The sequence below is a fragment of the Xiphophorus maculatus genome, chromosome 1, assembly GCF_002775205.1.
Source record: "Xiphophorus maculatus strain JP 163 A chromosome 1, X_maculatus-5.0-male, whole genome shotgun sequence".
Classification (NCBI taxonomy): Eukaryota; Metazoa; Chordata; class Actinopteri; order Cyprinodontiformes; family Poeciliidae; genus Xiphophorus; species Xiphophorus maculatus.
The window spans coordinates 20,997,208-21,023,037 of record NC_036443.1 but is presented as its reverse complement, the minus strand read 5'-3'; the positions used below and the strand labels follow the sequence as shown (position 1 = coordinate 21,023,037).

Below are 25,830 nucleotides of genomic sequence, written 5' to 3'. Positions count from 1 at the left end.
CGTCAGGCCAAATTTATGAGCCGCCTGGTTGGCTCCTCTCACTTTGGAGGAAAACAGTGAAGTAAAGTCGACACAGACTTGACTTTATGTGGACTTTTTAAATACTATAGGCTGTGTGCAGAAATGTTGCACTGTTCGGGAAATAACATCTCTCTGCAACTTCATTTCTATTTTAGAAACATTTGTTTATAAGTGTCTGTAAAGCGACCCTAATCATCTTTTAATAATTCCCACAAAGCACAACAAAAACATGGTATTAGTTGTTTTTCTTTGTGCACATTATAATGTTGAGATTGTAGAAAGTAGTTCAGGTGAAGACTGCGGAAGTGTCAGTAAAACACAGTGGGTGGATGAGATTCACTGATTCACTCTCTGCGGTTCACGTACAACAGCAATTACTCAAGCTATTGATTGCCGTGTAAAAAACACATTACAGGAAAAAAAAATGGAAAACTCAAACTAATCACTAATCAGTTGTTGAATGATACACCCATCTTTTAAACTGCCCTCCACCCACTCATTTATATGCAAACCATAAATGGAAGGAGTTATTACATTCTGAAACCAAAAAAAAAACACTTCAGGCTACTATCACCACCATTAATATTATCACAAACACCAAAGCTGTTTACGTTACAATTTGTTTTAGTATGCTGACGCTGCAATGAGGGTCCCACTTCCACAGAAGACAGATGGAGTGTCTGCTGCAGCGTACACAGCATGACGCATCATCAGTCACTGTTATTCATGTGGAACGTCACTTTGTGCCCATCTGAGCTGCTGCTTGATAAGTTCAAACCTTCTTGGCCACTTCAAGACCAGCCAAAAGCAAACACCGACATATCATCAAGAAAAATTTAGTTTTGCATGCTTTTTTAAAAAAAAAATTAAGGATGTTAAAACAAATGATTTACTTTTTATAGTAAACTAGGACAAAACACATGCATATTTTAGTTAGGAGTGCACCGATTGCAGTTCTCTGGTCGATCTCCGATCGCCGATCTTTACAAGTCCTGACCTGCCAATTCTAATTTTGTCCGATACCATTTTTTTTGTCTGAAATGTCATTACATATAGCAAGAAAGTCGCTGAATTGGCAACAGTACTATTGTTGACTGCAAATGTGCAGGCATGATCTGGTGGGCCGGCCTATCACTTAAACCAGGAGAGCAGAAGAGGACAGTGGAAGATTTTTACACCTTTGCTGAGGCAGATAAGATTGAGGTAATTATCGGTGGATAATCAACTTCACATGTAAGTAGCCAATCACTAACCTCCCAAACTTAAGTAAATCTGCGCTGATAAATCAACCAGGTGTGCCCCTGCTTTTATTATATCCTTTATTTATGATAGTAAAAGTCTCACTGATATTAAAATGTATTTTTCAAGAGAGACCTGGTCAGAATATCTTAATAAAATACAATGGATCTCCAAAGGAGGCATAAATAGTCAAGATCCACATTTTTGTGGCTTAAAACGTTTTTCACCATGTATACGGCACACATCGTGTACAATTCAACAAATTCAATAAATATATCTATGGGAGAAAAATACTAAAATACTCATTTTAAAAGTGAAGTTAATCCAACACACACTTGAACTAATATCTGGTTAAATCACTTTTATTTAACTTCAGCGTTCAGCTTGATTTGGTAATGTTAGACCGCTCTGAAAATCAATCATATTGTGAGGACATCTGTTATTCACTCGTCAGGTGACCTGAGAGATTTTTTGGTTCTGGACTCCAGCTGGATCATTTTAAAACTTGAAATATTGTCTTTCTTTCTCTTTTTTTGCTGGTTTTGATGTGAGATTGAAGTGAAAATAAAACTCTTATCTTCAATTGAAATAGCATACAAACTTATTTGAATACAAGAACAGAAAAATAGGACCCAACCTCATCAAAACTCCTAATTAATTATTTATCCTATAGTTAAATAATAATAATTTTTACTTTATTCATCACAGCAGGGAAATTATTTCGTAGTTACAGCACACGACAGGAGCTGTGTCTGCAGGCAGCCAGCTGAGCCGGCGCCATTTTTTGAAGGAGGATATGCGGCAGAGGTCGTCGGGACCGGGAGTCGAACCCGCGACGTCCGCAGGTCTGGGGCCTCCAAGCGTGGGGCGTGCTAACCCGCTGCACCACCACAGCACGCCCCAAAAATTGAAGCATTAGCATTCAGTTAAATTCAGTCTACTCTCCCAATATTTGCTCTTTGGTCTCTAAGGTAAACGTGTGTCTTGACACAGTGAAATCTCTATGCTTTTATTCAAAAATAAAGTTTTTATTATTTTTTTTTGTCCCTCATCCATCAAGCTTATAATGTACACCTAAATTAAAGCTCAAATTGGAATTAAACAGTTTTTTCTCCTACATTGCGTAGAAATACAGTCTGCTGAAGCTCACTGAGGTTCATTCCCAAAGCCTTTTAAATAATGCATGAAAGGCCAAATCCCAATGGAAGCATTATTCCACAGTAAGGCCTCCGCGAGGTGTGTGATAGCTTCCTCCCATGGTGGACCAGGAGCAGCCAAAGCTGCAGTGGTAAAACTAATACTTTATCCCACCCACTTCCTTAAACTAAATCTTAAAGTTCTGCCTTTTCCTGCAGGGTCAGTGACATCACCCTGCCCCATAGGGGCGGGTATATTCATTCCCCGTTTCCTCTACCTCAGATACATAATCTGTTGCTATGAGGACAGCCTGTTTCCTGTTGTGAGGGTGGAAAAGAACAGAGGGCACACCGAGCAAGGAAAATGCTGACTCAGAAATTATCAATCTGCCTTTCTGCGGGAGTAAGTGCAACCGGACACGACTGCAGGAATGCAGCAGCCTCGCTCATTTAATCATAGCTTGCTGCTTGGCTTCAAATGAACTGGAACATCATTTACTGCAGGCCATGCAGCAGCACTGAATTGCATCCCAGGGCAACGCTCCATCTGAGACTACTCCTTTTAAACGTGCATTAAACTTGTGTTTCAATATACTTTTTTATATATATAGTTATGCATCTTAAACATGTTCTGTAAAAAGCTGTTTTGCTTTGGCCAGCATGTTTGAGATAAAGTTATTTTCTTCTACACTTTGTATGGATAAAAGCTTGAAGGTATATCAAATCGCTGCTGTGATAGAGCAAAAGTAAAATATCTAAGCTAAATCAAATGATTATGAACTGAATTTGCAAATGCCATCATGAGATATGTTTATTCTACTTATAAAACATTTTTGATTATACAAAATTTTTGTAAAAACTGTTTGGTGTATTGTCATTGGCAGTATGGTCCCTTATATTTAACAAGCACAAAAAATAGTAGGAAATACAAAAAAATATACAAATATATAAAAAAAATGTTAGTCATGTTTTCAAAAATAACAGTTTTTTTATTGTTTATTTTAAGTTATATAGTTGATTTTCTTTTGATAAAAAAGAGTTAAAATAAAGAGCAAAAAAAACATGACTTTTCTGTTACTTTTCTGAATATATTTGTTCTTTCAAGAAAACTTATGTAAGATGACATCATCAACAAAAAGTATATAAAATGCTATTATTTGCGGCAGGCTTGCCGGCTACTACTACATGACATTTAGGCGAAATGTTTGCAAAGTGATTTTGCACTGGCTCTTTGCAGCAGAATCCCATTTACAAGTGGAATACTTGTACACTCTTTTGGTGTATTTCCACTGCAGAACCCTTTTTCCAGGAACCATGGAATTTCCTGGGTCCATTACTTTAACCCCTGGCATTTCCACTGCAGGAGTCAAGGGAAATCTGATTACCAGTGTGAAAATTTGGAGGATCCTTCCTGTTCTAGAGCATTTCTCCTTTCCACTCTTGCATCATGCATGCTGAGTATGAAGGACACTGGCCCTCGAAAACTGGAGTTTGACACGCCTGTTCTAGACTATCTGCATTTTTCTAGAACCAATAAAACTCTATGAAAATACTTGGTATTGTCACATATTGTCAGGGCACTAATTACAACAAAACATTTAACAATCACTTAGTGACATTTGATTAATACATGTGAATGAATTAACAGCAACACTTGTTGAAAGGATCTCACACAGTCCACGAAGAGTAATATCTTATCAGAAGAAGATATAAATAGCAGTGAGTGAACTAGCAGCCTAAATAAAGTCTTGTTTCTTTTAGCTGAAGCTGCTCAGGTTAATTATGTGACCTCAAACTGCTGTGTCAGCATTCTCTTCAATCCCTTGACAAATTGATTACAATGGCCAAAATCAATGCAGAAATCACAGAACAGCAGCCCAATTCAAACAGCCTGTTTAAGGTGAGACAATGTCTTAAGATTATCAAATGTTACTGCAAAAAGAAAAACAGTTTTCTTACATTCTAGTGTTTGACATGTTTCATAGACATAATTGAAACCAGAACTTTACTAACACCAAGTTTGCTAAATGCCACAATAAAGATAGAACGGATATCTCAGAGATTTATTTGATTAATGTCTTCAAAATCTAAAATTTACACACATTTGGCTTTGTACTTGTGTAGCACCTCATCAAGTCCAGAGGACCCCAAAATGCTTCACACTTCAGTCATTCACGCTCACGGATTCACTTAGTATTTGGCAGCATTTCCTTTGAACTGCATAATCTAGGTCAAAAGTTTTGTTTTTATTTTCCACAAGCTTCTTAATAGTTCACTGGAAATCTGGTCCATTCCTCCTGACAGAACTGATTCAAATTTTTATAGGCCGCCTCACTCACACACACCTTTTCAGATTCTCTGTAGGACTGAGATCAAGGCTTTGTAAAAGCCACCTGAAAACATTCACTTTGTAGTCCTGAAGCCACTTTGGATGTATGATGAGGGTTATTGTCCATTTGGACCAATCTCTGGCCAAGCTTTTACTTCCTGGCTGATATCTTTAGATGTTTTGTCAATATTTCTACATAATATTCTTTCCTTATCTATTTCACAAAATGTAACCACCAAACAGCACCACAACATGATGCTACCATCCTGCTCTCATCATGTCTACATGTAATGGCATATAATTGTTTAAACACATCTGGAAATCTTTCCAAAGGCTAAACCAGACTTCCACAATTCTCTTCCTGATGTCTTGACTGATTTCTTTTGACTTTCCAGTCATGTCAAACAACAAAGCCGTGTCATTCAGGTGCGGCCCTAAAAAGACAAGTATTCCTCCAATCGGTTAGTTAACCATTCAGAAGTTTCCAAAGCCATGACATCATCATCTGGGCTTTCCTTCATTCTGTATGCAAACTTCACATTTTGAAGACATGCTCTCTCATTATTGTGGCATAAAGCAAATTGAAATAATTTTGATAATTCTGCCTGAGCTAAAAAATGTGAAAAAAACATCTGTCTCTTTGTTTTTGGTTAGATGTCAACAAATTTATAAATTTAGAATCAGGTAAAAGACCAATTTGAATCATAAGTGCAATTTAGTTTACCAATTAATCATCATACTATTTTGCTTATTTTTTTTCCACATTTACAAATACAAAAAAAAAATCACACATTCAGATTCAGATTTATTCATGTCCCAAAAAAGGCAAAGTATCAAAAAATAAAAACATACAAAAAAGGACATCAAATACAAATCAATGCATTACAGCATTGATTTGATTTATCTTGTTGTACCTATCTTTACAAGAAGATAGGTAAATCCTCTAAAAAAAACCCATCTGTCACTAAGTGGCAAAACACCCACAATTTGTACTGCATTCATTATTGAAATTGTAGACAAAAGGTAATCAGATGTATGTAGACTGGCAGACACCAGTGCGGTGTTTTAAGTTCATTTAATCGTCTCCTCCTACTCATAATGAAAAACTCAGTTTGCTTCATCCAGCTGTTTTGAGAAAAGTAAACAAAGCTAAATATTCAAACAGATGTGTTCCTGTCAGGGTTGGCAAATCAGTTTCAATAGAATTTAGTACAAGTATTTTACAAAATGTTGCCTAATTACATAGTTGGTGAATTCTACACAGCAGCAAATATTCAGGAAGTTCAAGTTATTCAGTTTGAAAGCATCTAAAATAGCCTGACTATGCAACAGAGGAAAAGCAGTAGTTTGAATAGTCAACTTGAATAACCATTTGCATGGTTATTTTCAAAGCAATGTAATTCTGTGGCTCTGCTCTGATCAATTCATGATTTTGAAGCCAAAAACATGACAAAAAACAAGAATTATCACCCACGAAAGTTAAGGACCAAGAATAGTTGAGTGATTTCCAATATATGCACACCTGCTAATCAAGATAAAATATTAAACTGGCTCAGAACACAGATTAATACCACTGTCTGATTGTGAAACATTGACAGGCCACGTTAAAAAAAAAACACACACACACACACACCAGAAGAGCTCCACATGTTTGTCACAATGTCTGGGTTACATAAAGATGCCGACAGCTTCAACTGTGATTGAACATGTGATGATGTGACATCAGAGTTAATGAGGTTTTCTGTAAAAACCACAAAAATGGCAAAAGATGATTTCTTGGGTAATTCCGAATAACAAATATTGTCCTTTCTGTGAACAAACAAACAAAACGAAAAAACAAAACAAAACATGTCTATAGTCACCTTTTTGTGAAAAAATTATCATCATTTAGTGACAGCAAGTAATCTACTGACGTCTGGAATCAGGGTATTATTTGGACCTGATTGGCCCTGACCAGTGACTGACCGATCCCAAAATCAAAAGACCAAAAATGTTCTCATCAGTGAATAAACCATGTATAAAACTCTATGACATGGGCAACAATCTTTGATGTGGAAGTTGCTATTTTCGGTAAGACTCTCAGTCAATTTGGGTATCAGTAAAACTTCATGACAAACTATTTTATACAAAAACATTCTGTCTAGTTATTGTAGACTTGAAATTTGCCACAAATCCCTGATCAGGGCATCACTTTTAGTAAATAAAGATGTCAACTAAATGTGTCTTTAGCCTTTAAAATTCAATAAACAAGCAAGAGAGAGACATAGAAAGAGATTAAGTTATACACCAGGGGAGAAAAAAAATATTGCAGTGAAAATAAGATGAAGAGTTCATTTAGCCTTGAAATGAAGGGACCGGATTGGTATCCAGGCAACCGAGAATGATCATGAAATAAACTGAACTTGTTCATATTTAAAGAGGAGATACGACAGAGATTGTGTCAAATGTTTTATGCAAAGTAATTTAAAAATGAAAAAAGAAAGTATTATAAACAGAAATAGCATATTTTTCTACAAGCAAAAACAATCCTTTTCTATTTCTACTTTTACCTTAAAAATATATAGGTATATTGGCATATGTATCTCCAAACTCATCCAAAACTGTGCTTAATAAACCACACGGTTATCATTGAAGTTACCCAAAGTTTTTTTTTCCTTCAGCAGCAGCCATGAAATATTATGTGCTGTCCCTTATAAACTCCTCGCTGACAGAATAAAACATAATGAATCACAATATTTGTACATTTGCCTCCATTCACAACATTGTCACAAAATGATCAATGAACCTGCAAACAAATTTAGCAGATCATTATTGTTGGTAGGTTGCTGCAGAGCTTCATCATGTCTTACATTTCATTGTCAATATTTCAAAAGATCAATTTTTCACGGCGGTCATGATATAATGTACAGCATTTTACTCCTAAAGAGGAGTTTGTGCTTTTTTGTCCACTAGATGCGTGGTTGTGGGGGAGTGGATGCGTTATTGCAACACTGTCTCAGTGAAGTACTTATATTACAGAACTGAACATTCTTAGCTCTGACATACATCTAGCATTCATGTTTTCTGCCGAAATCAGCAGCACAAACGTGAAAGAGCGTTCCTCTGTGGAGGTTTGCTTCTCATATTATGTGCTGCATCTGGATGGAGCTACTGGTGCGTAACCCTCAATAGCTGTCTGGCCCAGAAAAATGAGGGTGGCAATCTGCCGCAAACACATACACACAAATATACACAGACACATGCACACACACTACTACAAAACTCTGGTAACTGTTCCAAATAGTTTGCCCACTTCCTTCACCTGCGTTGATTTCTCATTATCTACTCTGACACTGCACCACCAGCCAATACATTATTTAGATAAATGTCAAGCAGTGTGAGATGCACTAGCAGAGGGACTGAGCCCTAAAGAATTGATGTACTGACCTGGTGACATGTCATTTAAATTGAAGTCAAGACACATTAATCTCATTTCTGCCCAAAAACATGAATATATTGTATTGATTTTACTGCCACAATTTGAAGTAAATTCTTTGTATTATCAATTACCTTGATGGAAATATGTCCCCTTGTGATTGAAAACGTAATTTTTATGTTTGCGAGTCTTCTTTGATCCTTTTTTAAATGTGTCATAAATTTAGAATGCAAAATGATTCCCACTTTTGATCCAACCACAAAATAACGCATGAAAAATGCTAAATATTGTGGGTTTCCAAGAAAATGCCCTCTACTTTGTCAGTTTTGACTTACAAATCAAGCTGCAAGTCCAATTTCTCATTCCTGCTTCTAGTCACCCTTAAAGTTGCATTTAAAGGTGCATTTTATTTCAATAACAACCACACACTTATAAAACCCCAAAAACAGGAAACTGCTGAAGGTTTCTTTCTGTTAAAGTGGTTGAGGATGAAGGATTGATGTCTAGTTGTAATCATTTGTAAATTAGAGAAACTTGGTCATTGCAAATTCAAAGCACCAAATACTAGTCGTTTTTTGGGGGGGAGGGGGAGGTTAAATCACTCAAGTTGTTCAAATCATATCAGTCTTACAAAAAAAAAAAAAAGAAATTAGTTATTAAAAGCTAGAAATAAATATGGCACTCATGTCCACATTTATGTAAATGTGTGGTTAAACTTGTTTTTGACATATTTGACATTGATATGTTCATCTTAATGCAAAAAACTATGTTATAACTTGAATCCACTCTGTGAGGCAGCACTACATAGGGAACCATCTGGAAAGTTTTTCAGAATAGCAAATGTTAACTGAAACCAAAACCAAAACCATGAAACTAATTACAAGAAATAGTAGACCTGTTCTTATTATGGTATTTTTTTTTTATTTGAGGCACGTACTACTTTATAGTATGGTAACATATGAGTACAACATTCTCAAATCCCCTCAAGGAAGGCCTCACTCTCACACATTGGCCAGACGACTTCAAAAGTATTGCTACTGTTTTTGCTTATCATTGTATAATAAATTTATTTACCCTCCATTTATTTCAAACAAACTACTTCTGCTTCATATAAGAAAGCACTGGAACAGGTTAATAAGCTCTGACTTTTATATTTCGGTTCCCTTAAAGCGTTTGTTCTCGATGAAAAACCGGCTGACCTTTATCCTACCTTAATTTGAGAACCTGCTAAACAGCGGACCTGACACATGGAGCCATATACACCAGGAGATCTCACTTTTATTCTGAATGCATTCCTGAAAATATTGCTTGGATTTAAACAAGCCCTAAGCGTTTTTTTACAAAGTCCGGGGTTAATAAAAATAGAGAAAATAAGTGCACACACCAGCAGGCCGAGTGGAAACAAGTTACAGCCCCGTAGGAATGACAGAAAACCAATGCAAACCAGCAAGTCACTCTGATATTCGTCACCTGCCTCTCACTCAACACAAGCCAGAAACCAAAACTACAGTAGCTGCACTGTGTGTCTAAATTAACTTGTTTACATGTACTAACTACTTCTCACTGAAATTTCAACCCAAACATTGTGTGGTGAAAGAAGAGGAAGTCTGTGTTGACATATTTCCCTGATGACTAAGAAGATGTGTGAGCAGCAGATCCTCATCTGTGTTTAGCTGTTGACTCAGCCTCCACCTTGTCAGCTACACACACACACGCCCGCACGCACACACCCCTGCTTGGCAGAAAACTAGTGGCAGCCTTTCAAATGGCTCTCCACAGGTACTACGCAACAAATTGCCTTCGATTCGGCTGCTGCATCAGCTGGTTTTGACAGCTGAGAGCTGGATAATTGGTTCAACTGTGAAGAAATAAAGAATGAACAAGCCAACCTCACTTTGGCCTCCTGGCCCCCTTCAAGTGTGATGTTTTAGTGTTGATTACAGTGTGGAATAATGAAACAACGTGGAATGAGTATGATGGGGCTTCACCAGGCTGAAGTAAAACCAGTCGTGGAGTGCATCAACATCAAGAAAGGCTATTTTCTTGCAAAGATTCCTCTCATAATTGACACAATTTTAGAAAAACCCCAAACTTCAATCTTAGAACATTTCTTCAGTAAAGAAAAAAAAAAGGTTTTAAAGACAGTCCCCAGTTGCATAATTGTTCAAAATCTTAAAAATAATTTAAAATAAATACAACTAATATCTTTTTGTAATCCATAAGTATCTGTTTAGTTGTTGGAAATGTTTGAATTTTTTTTTTCTTTTGCAAAAGTGTCCTGCTCACCGAGTTGTGGCAAAATAAATATGTGAGCAGTTTGAATAAAAATGGGGCTCCATGTCATGTCATATTTACCCGTGAGATTTTGGGGTCATAAAGTCTCTATAGCAACTCCTAAGAGTCCTCTATAAGCCAGTTAGTCGTTGGAGCAATGTCAGCAAAGAGCCCTTTTCTCCTACAACCAAGTTCTTTCATCAATCCTGCAAGAAATGGCAACTTGCAAAAATCTACTGCAAAAGTTAAAACCTTTTCAAAATGCCAAAAGCTAAGCCTAGTTTTAAAGGCACAGTTTTTGACACCCACCACTACCAATGACAGGAATCACTGGACTATGGATTGAATAGCAGGTAAACACTCATAAACATCTGTTCTACTGCAAAATTGTACTGATGTAGTTCAGCTGGCTACAATTAAAGCCATCCAGCAGCTGGATCAACCAAACAGAATATGATTGAGGCAGAAAAGATGCTGTCATTTTGACATCTCCCCTTTTTCAAATAGGAAAGCAAATAGAATCACAATAATCAATGTTAATGCAAAATTATTAACAGCTGGCCACAACAGTGTGGGGGAGCATTCATGCTCAAAGCTAAGCAAAACGCCAACCACTCTGGCACTTTCTCTAACTTTTTACTAAAAGGACTTTAAACAGTACGGACGATATCATTCAAAATTTTAGTAGTTCAGAACTTTTTAAAACCTTGAAATACCTAAATGGCAGTGACCAGCTACTGTCTAGTAATGACCAATTCATAAGGAGCCTGTGAATGTGACAGGAAGTGGCCTGCAGTGAGGTCTGCAGCTGGATTCTTAAAGATTTATCACCTCTGTTGCTCCCTCAGCCTAACTGCTCCTCTCACTTTAAAGTCCCACTGCTGCTGGCTGGCGAGTTGGTCCAAGTCATATTTTCATTTTTACTACTGAGATTCAGGGCTGAGAACAAGGATGGGGTGTTCTTTCTGCAAGCAGAAACTGGCTAGCAGGCAAATGAGAAGGAATTTTGCAAAACAACAACAAAAAAAAAACATTTAAGAACAGTAAAGCTTTTCCCACTAACGGCCATATAAAACTGTAATATCCCACTCCCTAGCTTGTAACCTAAGGAATGCTCTTTAAGACTTAATTATGCTTTCCCTTGAGGCAAATGACATGCAGCATCAAAGTACACAAAGCATTTGTTAACTCCACATTAAAGACTTGATTCAGGTAACAATGGGTCAGCGGTTGGTGGCTTTCTTCCAGCAGGATTGCTCCCACACCAAAATGCTCGTAGAGAAATGGTCTCTTAGAGATGAAGGGAGCCTGCAGCTGATTTTGAGAGCAAGCTCCATGTCTTTGGCCATTGCCAAAGATTTATAGGTTAGACCAAATGCAAATCATTCCTGTGTAGACATTGATCTATCAAGGGTATTTCATTAGAAGGCATTTGCTGAAGAGAGGGAGAGTATGTGCTCATAAATTTTGTTTGGCGCACTGATTGTTCAGCAGATCACTGGGTAAACGAGTGGACAGCACTGGCCACAAGAAAAGGCTTTCCCCATTATGCTATTATTTCCTTCTGAGGGGGCCTCAAGACACATGCTAACACTGTTACAGTGGCTCGGGGTGAACTGTTTATGAACTTGCCAATCTCCAGTACACAGGCTCTATCCAGGAGCTTAGTGAGGGCAGCTGAAGTTTCCTCGGGCAGCAAATTACAGTAAAGAAGCCAAGACACAGTGATTATAACTAATAAAGGCAATTATAAAGCCACCAGAGGTTTAAAGAAGATATATGCAAAGGCCAAAATCAACAACCCGAAACAGCCCTTATGCAAAACTTTAATATATGGTGCCTATTTCATTAAACCACACTACTTGTATTTAAAGCTGTCCTGTGGTTATCTGCATTACAACCATGTCCAAGTATTGCACATCTGCCTTGAATTTCTATAGGAAAACCCACTGTTTTAGTTCAGTAAAACTCTCTTTCAACACATCTGAGATTATAGCATAAATTGTTTATTATCAGCAAAGTGAGGCTGCCCCAGGTTTTCTGGATGTGTAAAGAAAGTTCTGTCACATGGGTAAACCTTACATTTCATACGGCACAGAGACGTTCTGCACAAGCTACTAAAATGTTGCAACAATGACCTGACAACATTATTTAACCACAGAATGCAGATGCTTCATCTGCTCTCATCAAGATTCACTCACCACAGAAGGCCAAAGGCTTGCAGTGGCTCCTACTCACTGTAGTCCAACCTATTTTCTGGTAAATTGTGTTAATTGTTGCTGATTGTTCAAAGCACAGAGTTTTCATCCCTGGATGGTGAGGTAATTATAAAGTATGCAATACTGCCCTGATGAAGAAAGGGATTATAAATTCAGCACGCTTTATCCAGAGACATGCTCGAAATACATAAGCAACAAGCAACACACACTAACCCCTAACCTCTCAGATAAAACAGAATTTAAGTCACAAATCGTACAGTATTTCTTCACATTTAGAATCATTTAAAAATCGTTAGATGGCATGCATGGCAAAATAAACAACATAAAATAAACAGCTAATGATAATCCCAGTTGACCTCTGGTTCTTCTAAAAGTACAATCCTGTAAAGTCAATTATTTAAACTGACGACATTTGAAACCTTTGTGTCGCTTCAGAGACCAGTAGGATATCTAATCTTTCTTTATCCATTTCTACACAAAATTAATGGCTGCATTGATCTGGTGCTGCAGGAGCATTAAGTCAATCACAAACTAGACACTTCTCTATTGATGTTCTCATGCTTCATTCAGACATGCCTGTACAATTGATAGATGCTGCCACAGCGCATGATATGTGTTATTTAGTGAGACTGGTAACTACATTAAGTTCAGTGACCTGACCTATGATGAACGTTGTGAAATTTTAAATTGCTAAAACAACGTAAGGCATGCTAGCTGCAATATCTGCAAAGCAAGATGGCAGCATAAGAAAACAGCTGAAAACATCATTTTATTGCACATTAAGGGTAAGTTGCTCAACTGTCACTATATCTGGGGAAATATAATTTCATTTCACTTGAGGAAACCTTTGGTAGGTCTTGAAATTATTTCAACTTTTCAACAGAAAAGCATACATTTTCTATAAAAATCCTATCATCCAAACAGATGCTGAGCAGCACCACAGGGTTAAAAGAGCTGTGGATGGGACCAGTTGAAGTAAATAACATTTGATTAGACCAAAAGTAGATCTTCAGCTGCAAATTCAACATTTTCAATATTCACAAACGAATTGGAAGATGTTGTGCAACCATGCGGGAGGAAAATTTAGACAGCACAGTTATTTATTTATGAACACAAACAATTTGACCAGCTGCACATGTTAAATTCCCCATTAGAGTAACATACTTAGGGCTTAGATATATTAGGACACAAGTAAGTTTTACTCCACATTGAACTAGAGACGGAAGATTTGACAACAATGAAAATGTGTAATTTCAGTGAGAAATTAAATAAAAATTAATAAACCTAAAATCTGTTCTTTTTCCTTATTGCCTGTGATATTTATGGAAACCTATTCTAAGCAGGCTTCAACTTTCCCTGTAGCCTGAGTGAACAGAATAGCAGGGTAAAACCTTAACATTATTCAACCTAATATTTTTATCCACAGTCTTATTTCCAAACTATTTACAAAAGCAGACATGAGGTGAATCAAGAAACACCAAGATTTAAAAATAATATGATTTCAAATTCCCACAAGATTTCTGTCATGCTGCGCCTGCAGTTTGAAGCTATTTTAATGGAGTACAATAGAAAAGAGGAGCGTGAACAGGGCTTTGTCCTGCTACATGGATCACAGAACAGAGCTTCACTGTCCTTGGCACATCGGTTGCTGTGTGCTGACATTCAGCTGGCTGAAAAAAAACAACAACAACAAAAGGTGCTACACTCTTTTTGGCTTCCAAGAAAAACATATTTTACTATTTCCAGTACCAAAAACGTACACACAATCATGATGTGGACACTAAAGTAGGGACACGGATTACAATTATTAAAGTAACATTGCTTTAACACTACAGTGAGCAAACTATGAGCTGTAGGGTGGCCTAATTAGATCTAATCCTCAGCTTCTTATGCTTGTGGTACATTTTGTGGAACAAAATGACAAAAAGCAGTTTTATTCTGCAGAATAAGCTCTGGAAATACCGCTATTAAACTTAACAGCGGTTAATAAACTAATATTTTTAAATATAAATAAATCTAATTGATAATAATAATAATAATAATAATAATAATAATAATAATAATAATAATAATAATAATAATAATAATAAAATATTAAAATATGCAATCTATTATTTTTGCAACACTAAAACAGTTGCTTTTTCATGTATAACAAAAGTAAGAGATCACTTTATATATATTGTGGTTATTTCTACTCAACATTATTGTAAAGGTTTTATGATTATATTCCAAAACAAAAATAAATATTGATTAACTTTACTGAATTTACATGTAAACTGTTGGCAACTTGTGCATCATGCATGACAATGCCAATAATATTATGTGCATGTTAATAGAATAGATTTAAAGGGAAAAAACAGTTTGAACAAAAAAATATAAATGCAAAATAAGTTTGTTTTGTTTAGTTTTAAAACTGGGACTGGTCAAACATCCCACTTCCAGAGATATGACTACATTGATTTTTTTTTTTTTTTTTTTAAGAAATGCTTCAAGCTAAATTGCTTGAACAGCTGTCCAACTTTTTGCTGAAATTAAATGAGTACAGTAAAGACATTTTTGATCAAAAATTGCTATTTGCATAATTATGCAGCTGCTTGAATTCACCAAGAACATAAAAACTGCAGGGCTACGGCATCAAAGCAATTTCAGTTTAATCACAGCCAAAAATATACAAGTGAACATGAACACCATGAAACGTTATTTTACTGTATGTACAGCCTGGCCTCACAAACCTGCAGAAATGAGAACGTGGAGGGAGACATCTTTTCACACATCGAGGTCGAGATGAATTGACACCTCAATAGCTTTGATGCACATTCGTCAGCACGGAAACGCTCATTAGTGCGCTAACAGGACGGGTGCTGGAGTTTGTAAAGATTTCTCACGTCATTCATTAATAATTGATCTTTAAGTCTAATTTTGCTTCTTTACTCACTCAGATTTATAAGAAATTTAAATGACTACTTAGATAAAAACAACTTGAGAGATGACATCCTTCTGATGCCTGATTTTCCTTTATTCTGTCAGGAAACAACGAGTATGCCTCTCTCTGTGCAACACAAGATAAGCTGCCAAACCAGGCATTAAAGAGCTTCTCTTTAATGTTTGAAGATCTGCATTCAAATACAGCTTTTCTGGAAACGACACATCAGCTGATTTCCATCCCCTGCTGAAGACGTTATCTCTCCAGCGATCAGGTCAGCATCCCAAATATTGTTTACACTCGGTTGGCTATCTGAGCCTGGGACAAAGTTTGAATGCTAAACATGGACAGGCAGATGCACCAAGCAGTTAGGAGATAAGAAATAAAAGTGATTGCATGGAGTATACCCCCACATACCCCAGAGACGGGTTAATATCATGAGTGATGCACTCTGATTAAACCAGCAGCAACCTTTCATCAGAACCACTGTCAGCAGTGACTTTATACTGGATTTATACAGGAAAAGGAGACATACATTTTTTAGATTAGTTTAGAAATAATCTAAACTAATCTTATATATTATTGGTATATATAAGAAAAGAAAACTAGATAGTCAGAAATGTAAATGGAGAATGGTGGCATGTTATTTCTAACTTATCTCAAAATGTTGCAAATTGTTTTTACATACCAGGTGCCAATCTCCAAAGACAGATCATACAGTTTAGAATCAGGATCAGTGCTTACTACAGTATGTCCCCTAAATCTGTGCAGTCTTTGTGTACACCCATAGAACTGGACTGACCATGTTACACAGGAGCTTGTTCTGCACAATCCGCTCATAAATCTGTTGACTTGGCAACACCAGCTCCGCAATCTGTGGCGCATCACATTTATGGCTCTCTGTCTTTTGTTTCTAAAAAAAAAGGGTCAAGGGAAGAAATACAGACACAACACGAAGGGAAAATAGCTTCCTATTTTAGGTCAACCCAAGATAGCAGCAAACACATTAATGGAGCTCTCTGCTGAAGAAATACTCACTCACGTGTTTGGTTGTGCACAGTCTGTTTCCTTTCTCCCTTCCTTTATATTTCTCCGAACATGAAAAGAGACTTTGAAACATCTTCATTCTGAACTGACTTGGAAATAAAAGCAAAGCTCACCTATTTCCTCATAAACTATGAACAAACAGGATGTGCTGTATTTGCAGTAGGTAAAAAGCAGAAGAAATTTATATAACAACTGCACGTTGACATACAGTGCAATGAAAAAGTATCTGCTCCCTTACAGATTTCTATTTTTGCTTTTGTAATTTTGTCACACTAACATGTTTGAGATCAAACAAACATTATCAGACACGCTACAATATGCAGTTTTGAAACGATGATTTCATTTATTAAAGGGGAAAAAATCTACCCCATATACTTAATGTGGAAAAAAATGGAGTAACTGGCTTCCCAAAATTACTCCAAGAGCAAGTCAACAACACAGCCATGAAGTCGCAAAAGAATCCAGAGTGACACCTAAAGTACTGCAGATTTAATTTGCCTTAGTTAGGATCAGTGAGCAGGATTCAACAATAAGACAGAGACTGAGAAATTATGGTATTAATGCGAGAGCACCATGCCTGAAACCACTATTGACTGAAAATAATGAATGACCTGTGTCAAATCTACCAAATAAAACTGATGATCGCCAAGACTTTTGAAAAAATATCCACAAGACAAAAGTGGACCTTTGTGAAAGACGTGAAAAGACTGAAGTGTGATCATCTGGAGTTGCTTTGCTGCTTTAGGACCTGGACAGGTCAACATAATTGCCATAGATTCCTCTCTCTACCTTAAAACTTTAAAGAAGAATCCCCACCCATTGGTTCATCACCTTAAGCTGAACTGCTCCTGGGTTACACATCCAACAAGACAGTGATCCAAAGCTAATTAGTAAGTGTACTTCTGAATGGCTAAAAAACCCTCCACTAAACAAAAGTTTGGGAGTGACCTAAACAAAGCATAGATTTAAATTGGATTGAAGTGGATTAGCATAGCCATATGCATGCCATTTATGTTGGGTATTTTACAAACCCAACAGATTAACAGCGACATAAAAACTAACACAAGTGCTTGATGGCACTTATTGCTATCAGAGGGTGGCAGAACCACTTGCCATTACTTTCACATAGGGTCAGGGTTGTTTGGTTAGCTATTTTCATTCAATAAATAGTTAAAATCTCATTTAAAATAACTTTCTGTATTCACTCAGATTATCTATGTCTGGTATTAACATTTCTTTGATGGTCTGAAAAATGCAAGAGTGACAACAAAAGAAGAAAACTTTTAAACTGCACTTCATGTCCACCAAGGCTTTGAGCCTTTGCATTTCTTTGACAACTTCATTACCGTTCTAGTTTTTCAATGTGCACAGGAAAAATATTTCATCAAACGGAACACTGTCCAATTTACAGCTAGAAACTGAGTTAGTGTATACAAGCTTGGAAGTTTGGAGGTGAAAAAACACAGTCCCTAACTCAGCTACTCTATGTGCATGTCTTGTTTAGGGCCATTAGCTTTTACACTTCGTTTCAAGTTCACCTCAAAATGCTGTTTCAGCAGGTTCCGGCATTAAAGAAGTAGACTGTAGTGTGTACTGATATCTACAAACACATCTGCAAACTACAAAATACCCCCTGTGATTTCTGGCAGTGCCATACTAGCTGTAAAAGGTAAACAGCAGAAGAGGAACTGCTTGTTCTAATAAATCAAAAAGTCTTATTTTTACATAATATGGTATAAATATACCACAGTGACCATAGTGGCGTTTGTTAGATACACACCGATTTAGACAACCATAACCACAAATGTTATTTAGCACAACTTTTGGTTTATTTACGTCAAGTTAGTTGCATGTAATCTACTAAAAACAAAAGCGCAACTTCAAATGCAGCATTTTTTATTTTTCTCCCTTACCCCATTTGGTAACCAACCAGTCATTAGGGGTTGAGAGTCTCATGCTCTGCACACTTGCAAAGACAAGCGTCTGTCTGAGCTGCTATAAGAGTTGGTCAATTTTCCAAGTGCTATCAGTGACATCCAGCTTTCAGTGGTTAATCAAGCAATGTGGAACCAGTGGAGGTGAGGAACTCGACTCAGCTGGGTTGATATAAAGCGTTACACAGAAAATCTGTCCAACATCTTTCATGGTTTACTTCAGTTTCCTTTTTTAAGCCCAACTGATGCTGAACAGGTCTGAGCCAATCGCAGTGGGTTTCTACTATAAATCTGCCAAGCCGCGACTGTCGGTCATCGCTACATCGCACACTCAACATAAGTCAAGTGAAACAGGAGGCAACTGACAAATGATCTGCATGATATTACCGTACATGAATTTATTCAACATTATGATCAGCTCATTGCCACAAACTTTGCATAGCAACAATGAAGATTTTGGAGCAGCAGAGCAAGTTGTTATGTGAATGCCACAGAATCTTCTGACATGGACAAAATGCATATAGAATAGAATAGAATAGAATAGAATAGAATAGAATTCAACTTTATTGTCATTGTACTGTCACAAGTACAAGCAACGAGATGTAGCATATGTAATGGTGCATATGGAGCACCATTGCATATGCTACACGCAGCGTTTCCCAACCTTGGTCCTCGAGGCACTGTCCTGCATGTTTTAGATGTTTCCTGGCACACACCTGATTCAAATAATTGCAGCTCAACAAAAGCTTGTTAGTCAGCCATCATTTGCAATCATGCATGTTAAAGAAGGGAAACACCTAAAATACGCAGGGCAGTATGTGCCTTCAGGACCAGAGTTAGAAAACATTGTGCTACAATACAGGTGCCTAAAAACGGTTATGTCTACACGTCATTTACTCAACCGGCGAATTTCCATATACACCATAGAAGATAGGTATTAGAAAGTGTAGTGGGGTATTTGTATAAACTAGGGATGCACTGATTAAACAATTTGGGCAAATATTGATGTCTGATTTCAACACCACTGCTGTGGCCGATTCCCTGAAATTACACATAATATATATATAGCCTATACATATATTTCCCTATTCTTTCGACACCATGTAAAAGCGACCACACCGCCTTCATTGTTTCTCTGCTTCAGTTAAACAATCCTGTATGGAATACAGTACAAGGTTGGTATTTGATCTAACGAATACCACATGACTAACACTGTCCTCCTGAAACACAAGCAAGAAAGGCCCCAATAAACACTGGTTGTTCATATCAGCTCAGCTTTACTTATCGGACAGATACCAATATGTTAAAAAAAGTTTCCGTTGATACTTATGTTGATATCAATATATTGTGCATGAAAGGGTGCTCTAAAAGCACATGAATACAAAGTTCTTAAAATTAATTTAAGATTTCTCTCCATGCATTTACTTCCTCTCTTCCTCTGGGGTCCTGGACTTCTACACCATTCTGATCCTTATACAACAAGGTGAATGCTGGACTAACAGTTCCAGCACTTCACTGTTTGTACAGATTAAACCCAGAAAAGGAAAGAGCAAATTGACTGAGATTTAGGTTGAGTACTTGAGAAATTCTGAAATTTGTTCCAATATTCAAATATTCAAAAGTTCTTAAGAGGTTAATGTACAATAATATCCTTTTCTTTTTATTTGACACAAGACAAAAAAAAATTATAGTAAAAAAGCCTGTTTTTCCTCAAGAGAAGACTTTTTGTACATTTAGACAAATGACCCAGGAAAAGGCTATTTATTTAACTGGAGGAAAACCTACTTGCTTCTTTCATCCAGTTCCTGTAAGTCACAGCAATGACAGCTATCATACAGTGAACTAGCAAAAGGAAAGTCTTTACACCACACACAGCTTTGTCTACATTATTAGCATACTGTTGAAAAGACACTCCAGTGTGTCCTGTCACAAGAAACCGGATATGCTTTGTCTTCACCAACCTGCACAGCATTCATTTTAGAGGAAATAAAGGCAATGCCATGGACTGAAGTGTGTCCCTTCAAACATCTGCTGTTTGAAGATAGTGTTGATTTTCAGACACGTGATCCTTCATTTGCTCTGGAGTGTTTATTCGGTTGATAATGTGGCCAAAATATGTGTGAACATTCACACACTCAAATCAATTTTGGCTCAAAACAAAAGAGACAGCATTCACCGCCTCAGAAAGAATAAAATTCTTAACACCAAAATAACTTACACTAATGATAAATGTCAAATATGCTTTTTTTTTTTTTACTCGATCAGCATTTGCACTGCCTTCAAACTACAGCTCCTGGCAGTAAAAGAGATGTATAGAGATGTATAAAGCTAAGATTTTGGGGTGTTTTCAATGTTTTTTGATAAAACACAGAACTTGAATAGTTGTACGCCTTTTGGCACTTCTGATGCTGCTCCATACTTACTTTGAAAGTATGCAGAGAAAGTCAGATACAGAGAACACTTTCAGCATGGACCTTCCTGGAAAACCCTGAAGGTAAACAAAGAACTAAGGAAAAGATATTGTTGCTTCCATTCGCTATTCGCTGATGACTAAACAGTTTCATTTGAAAGAAGAGACTACAGTAAGTTCTCAGTATACGCCGTATTTTTATATATATAAATTTATATATATACTAATACAAAAAGTAGGGTAGTTGTACAATAGAAGAAAAAGTAAGCATGGTAATAACTTTTTATCACTAATAAAAAACCTAGAAAGTGTGGAGTTTCAAGCTGGATTATGTTATAAACATTAATCCCCCACTTTAAACCTCTATTGGAGTACTATTCAATTCATGATTCAAAAGGAGAAACAGTCTGACACATGTGTAGAGCTACCAACACCGAAACAGATAGGCAGAGCAAAAACAGAATTTGTCAGAAAAAACCCTAATGGGCCATGGGAACTTTGGAGGAGCTACAGAGATCCACCACTCCAGGAGAAAACATTTTACAGATTCAAAAAGACTTCAGACCTGAGCAGAGATTCAAGATTCACCTCCCAGCAGGAAAACAATCCTAAACATTCGATCAGAACAACAACAAAAAGGCGTAGGTCAAAGGCAACTTATGTTTTAGAAGTTCAGATCTAAATCCATCTGAAAACCTGTGTCAATAAATTATAACTTTATACATCTCTACCCATCTCTTTTACTACCGAGGCATTTTGGGAATCCAGCTAACCGAAGTGCCTGAGATGCTTATATGCTCTCCAATGTTCAGATGTACAAACCTGCTGGAGAGGTACTCCCAAGGATTGCAGCTGTCTTTGCAGTTTAAGAAGTTTCTATAGCGTATAGAAATATTGGACTGAAAACCAATACATGGTGCACCTTTCAAATTGTTGTTCGTAAAATAATATGAAAAGCAACTTCCTTCTTCTTCTTCACAGTTATCTACTACTTTGTGTTGGTTTATCACATTGAACTCCAATAATATATAAGAAGTTTATGGTATAAAAAAAACTTATTACACACTGAGTGATCAAACTTAAACTGGATAATTATCTTTAAAAAATAAACTCCATTTAAATGTACACAATATATGTGTACATTTCACATTTACTGTGAGGAAATGTGAAATGTTTAAGAGCTGCACATATTTGCAAGGCACAGTGAGTACATGTTAGAAATTGTAAAGTTGCATATCTCTGGTGTAAGCTTTTGCTGAAGGCCTCTGTATCTTTTTAAATGTCTTTCCATAACTAACATTTTAAATAATTCATTCTCCATAAACCAAACAGCAGCTACATATCCATCAGGAGTTGCTGAGGTAAACAGATTTCTAAGTAAAATTCAACACTCAAGAGCCACTGAGGCCTTAGAGGATCAAAGATGACAAAAGGCTGATTTTATGGAGAAGCCCCACAGAATGCTCTTTCATGACGCTAGAGCAAGATTTACAGATGGAAGTATGCTAAAGGTCAGCAGCCTAATCTCATGAGTCGAGTTTTATCAACCAGCAAAGACACACAGCCCCTGAGTCAAAAGTATTGATTTGCTGCCACTGATCCCCATGACATGGACATGTCCCCGGAGACAAAGGTCAGGCACATTCACATGATCCTACAGGCTGTCAGAAGCTCAGTCAAATGTCTGCAAGCCGAGGCATTTTGGGAATCCAGCTAAACGACAGTGAACTTTAACCGGGGAGGGTAACCCTGATGGTGCCCAACTATAAAGGTCTTTTATAGAAACTACAGCCAGATGCTCAATGATGTTACTCTATCTGCTCTCCTCTTCCTGAAGCTCAACCCACTGCCTTGCCTGAAGCATAGCTGCATAATCAATTTGTGTCCCTTTTTTTTGTTACATAATTTCACAGATACTAATGTGTTTATCCAGAACATTTAAAGACAATATCCAGTGCACTTTAAAACCAAAAACAAATGTGCATTGGAAATAAAAAACAGGTAGGTAGTGAAATAGAGACTGCCACTGACGTTTTTACATGGTATTCAAAAAGCCTTCAATGAAAAACAAACAGCGTAATCGGCTTTGTGTGCATTTGCCTTGATGACATCACAAGAGGCACACAAAATACATTGATCTGCTGATATTGGTGAACATATGGCAACTTTTTATTAGTTTTGACATTGACTTTGAAGCAATGGGGCTGCCAGGGGTTCAACTATTTGGGCCAGAGTTTGACTCTGATAACCCCAAAGATGATAAAGTTAGCTTATCGTCAGTGCCATGCTGATAAAGTATTTTAGGAATGCATTTGAGCATATCTAATTCAGAATCTAAAATATAGTGATCAAACCTAAACCGGATAATTATCTATTTAAAAAACAAACAGTTTAAGATATTTTTTTTAATTTGTAAAAACAAAAAATATATATTTTGTCACTAGGATGACATCAGTAAATATTAGCTTCCATAATAAATAAAAATATTGCTATAATGAACCTAATATCATGAGTTGGATGCATTGTTATACTTCTGTCTATAACGTGGCTTGAATGGACCCAGAGGATTTTGGGTAATTAAATTTGACCATTCCAGATTGCTTTAGTCATCCTCAAACCTCTGCTTCATCTTTGCCAAATTTTCCTGAATTTCAGGTGTTCTCAAATATTGCTTAAACATTTTTGCAGCAGCCAATAATTTAAGTAGATGTTTTAGAAAGAGGAATTTTAATACAAAGAAAGACACAAATGAACACAAAAAAGGACACCTTATGTCAAAATTCATATACCCGGAAGCTTGTTTGTGTGTGTGTGTGTGTGTGTGGATGATTTATCACTAAACAGCGAAACAAATGTGTTTTGGTCGCAGCAAAGTGAGTTTTACTGAAAAGTATGGCAACTTTAGCAGCAGAAATTATTGAATATGATTGGGACGAAGGGGAAATATTGGAATAGATGATCAGAGAGAAAAAAAAAATTAAACAAACATTACCGACCACATTCGCATAACTGACATCCCATCTTAATGTGCTTATTTGCTGTGATATGTCGGTCAGACAAAATGCAGCTCTGTGTTTTAAAACGTGTGGTTGCTACTATGTGCTCATCCTAACACACAGAGGGATGGCTTGTGGTTGCTATGGCCAGCATTTTCTCACACGCATTTTCATGGCTCTTTACAACCCAACTACAGCAATTTTCTGTAATTCTGTGTAATTGAGCGACCCATTTTTAAGCAGCAGACACCACCAAACCCAGAATGAACTGCTGATCAGAGCGTGGCAGCCTGTCATTGGGGACATTTCCCAACTTTAATGAGTATGCTGATAAGCGGGGGCTATTTAACTTTGATGTATATATATATATATATAGAAGGGATGATTATTTGTCATCTCTTACTTGTCGTGAGTGACATGTTCCTTGATGGCTCCCAGTGTGACCAGGCTGCTGGTGCCCTGCAGCAGCCTGCAGGTTGCCAGGTGCCGCTGGTACTGCTCCTTCAGGCAGGCGTTTTCCGCGCACAAGTCGGACACTTGCTGCTCCAGCTCCTCTATCCTCCCTCTCTGCCTTTCCAGCAGCCCCTGTTGGGTCTCGATGATCTTGTTAAGCTCCTTCAGATATTCCGCAGCCCTGGTAGGGTTCTCGGTCGGACAATCCATGTCGCCCCCCTGACTCCTTTCTATGTGTTTTCGCCGAGCTTTCCCCCCGAAGAAGCCGTGAGGTTGGGGCGAGAGGAGGGGGAGAAAGAGACAGCTGTTTGGTCCTGGCTGGGTTTAGGCGGAACAATTCGGTAGGTCGAGCCTTTTACGCCTCGTCATTGTTGTTTTTTTTTTCTTCTTCTTCTCTCTAAGTCTATTAGTTTAAAAGAAGAAAACCAGAAATGCTCCCAGCAGACGCGTGTCCAAGTCACCACGAAGCTCCACGCGTGTAAAAGCTGGGAATGTCAGCGGATGCTAACATATGAGCGAGGCAGACTTCATGTTGAGGAACACAGCTGACTGTCCGCTCACATATGTCTGTCTGACTGTTCCCCCTGTTGGCAGCGCGCTGTGACATTTCTCCGCTCGCTCCATGCTGCTCCCGTGACTTTTCGTAAACAGACGCTGGCCGTGCGGTGTGGGCGGGGCTTTCAAGTTTTATGAATCTGCAGGTCTCAGTGAGCGGTCAAGGTGTTGCTGCGACGTTGCAGATTTGAGTTCAAGTGTAACTGCGCCGAGTTCTGTTTCACCCTCCAAAACGCGCCAGACAGGGAAATGATTCAATGTAACTTTGCTGCATCGATCAGCTCTCTCTAATGTTGCAGCGCAGCCTGGTAAACGCAAAGTGCCTCTCTGCTCTCCATCAGAGCTGTTTACGATCACAAAGCAGAGCTCTGTGTCCCTTCTAATAAAAATAACTGCAACATAGAGAGTTAGGTGTGGACTACATATATTTTTAGAAGCTGCCCAAGTACAATTTAGGACAGCTCAGGTGATGTCATTAGTTTTTAGTTCTCTAATGTTCATTCAAAACATTTTACACGAAGGCACACGCTGCTTCCTTGTGTGACAACATGGACAAATAGAAAATCAGTCAAAATATCAGGAAGATAATTTTAAGGAAAAGGCTTCTGGATGCACAGGGGGAGTGAAGGCTACCTACTGTTGCCCAAATTAGTGAATAAGTTAGTGGTGGATGTAATAGAAAGAACGAGAAATACAGAGTATCTCCTTTTATTGCATATGATCATATATCTGTGGACCATTAAGGTTTCCCATTTTAACCCCTGCAGACTCAACATCAAAATCAGGACCACACAGCTTTAGAAAAACTGGGCTTATATTCATGAATTATTATTTATTTATTTTTTTTCAATTTTATTGTTTTCGATGACCAGAAGGGAA

At 37.4% G+C, this 25,830-nt stretch overlaps 1 protein-coding gene across 3 annotated transcripts in view; it reads right to left on the bottom strand.

Moving 5' to 3' along the window:
- LOC102236454 (IQ motif and SEC7 domain-containing protein 1) overlaps positions 1 to 25,035 on the bottom strand; it is a 126,449-nt gene extending 101,414 nt beyond the window's left edge. For 2 of the 3 annotated variants that reach the window (XM_023345536.1, XM_023345827.1), the window contains exon 1: positions 24,347 to 25,033. In XM_023345536.1, the coding sequence (XP_023201304.1) occupies positions 24,347 to 24,606 (260 nt within the window). In that variant the 5' untranslated portion in view covers positions 24,607 to 25,033. Of the gene's footprint in view, positions 1 to 24,346 lie in introns of all 3 variants that reach the window. The other variant, XM_023345779.1, reaches the window with a different exon arrangement.
- Positions 25,036 to 25,830: the final 795 nt, after the last annotated feature.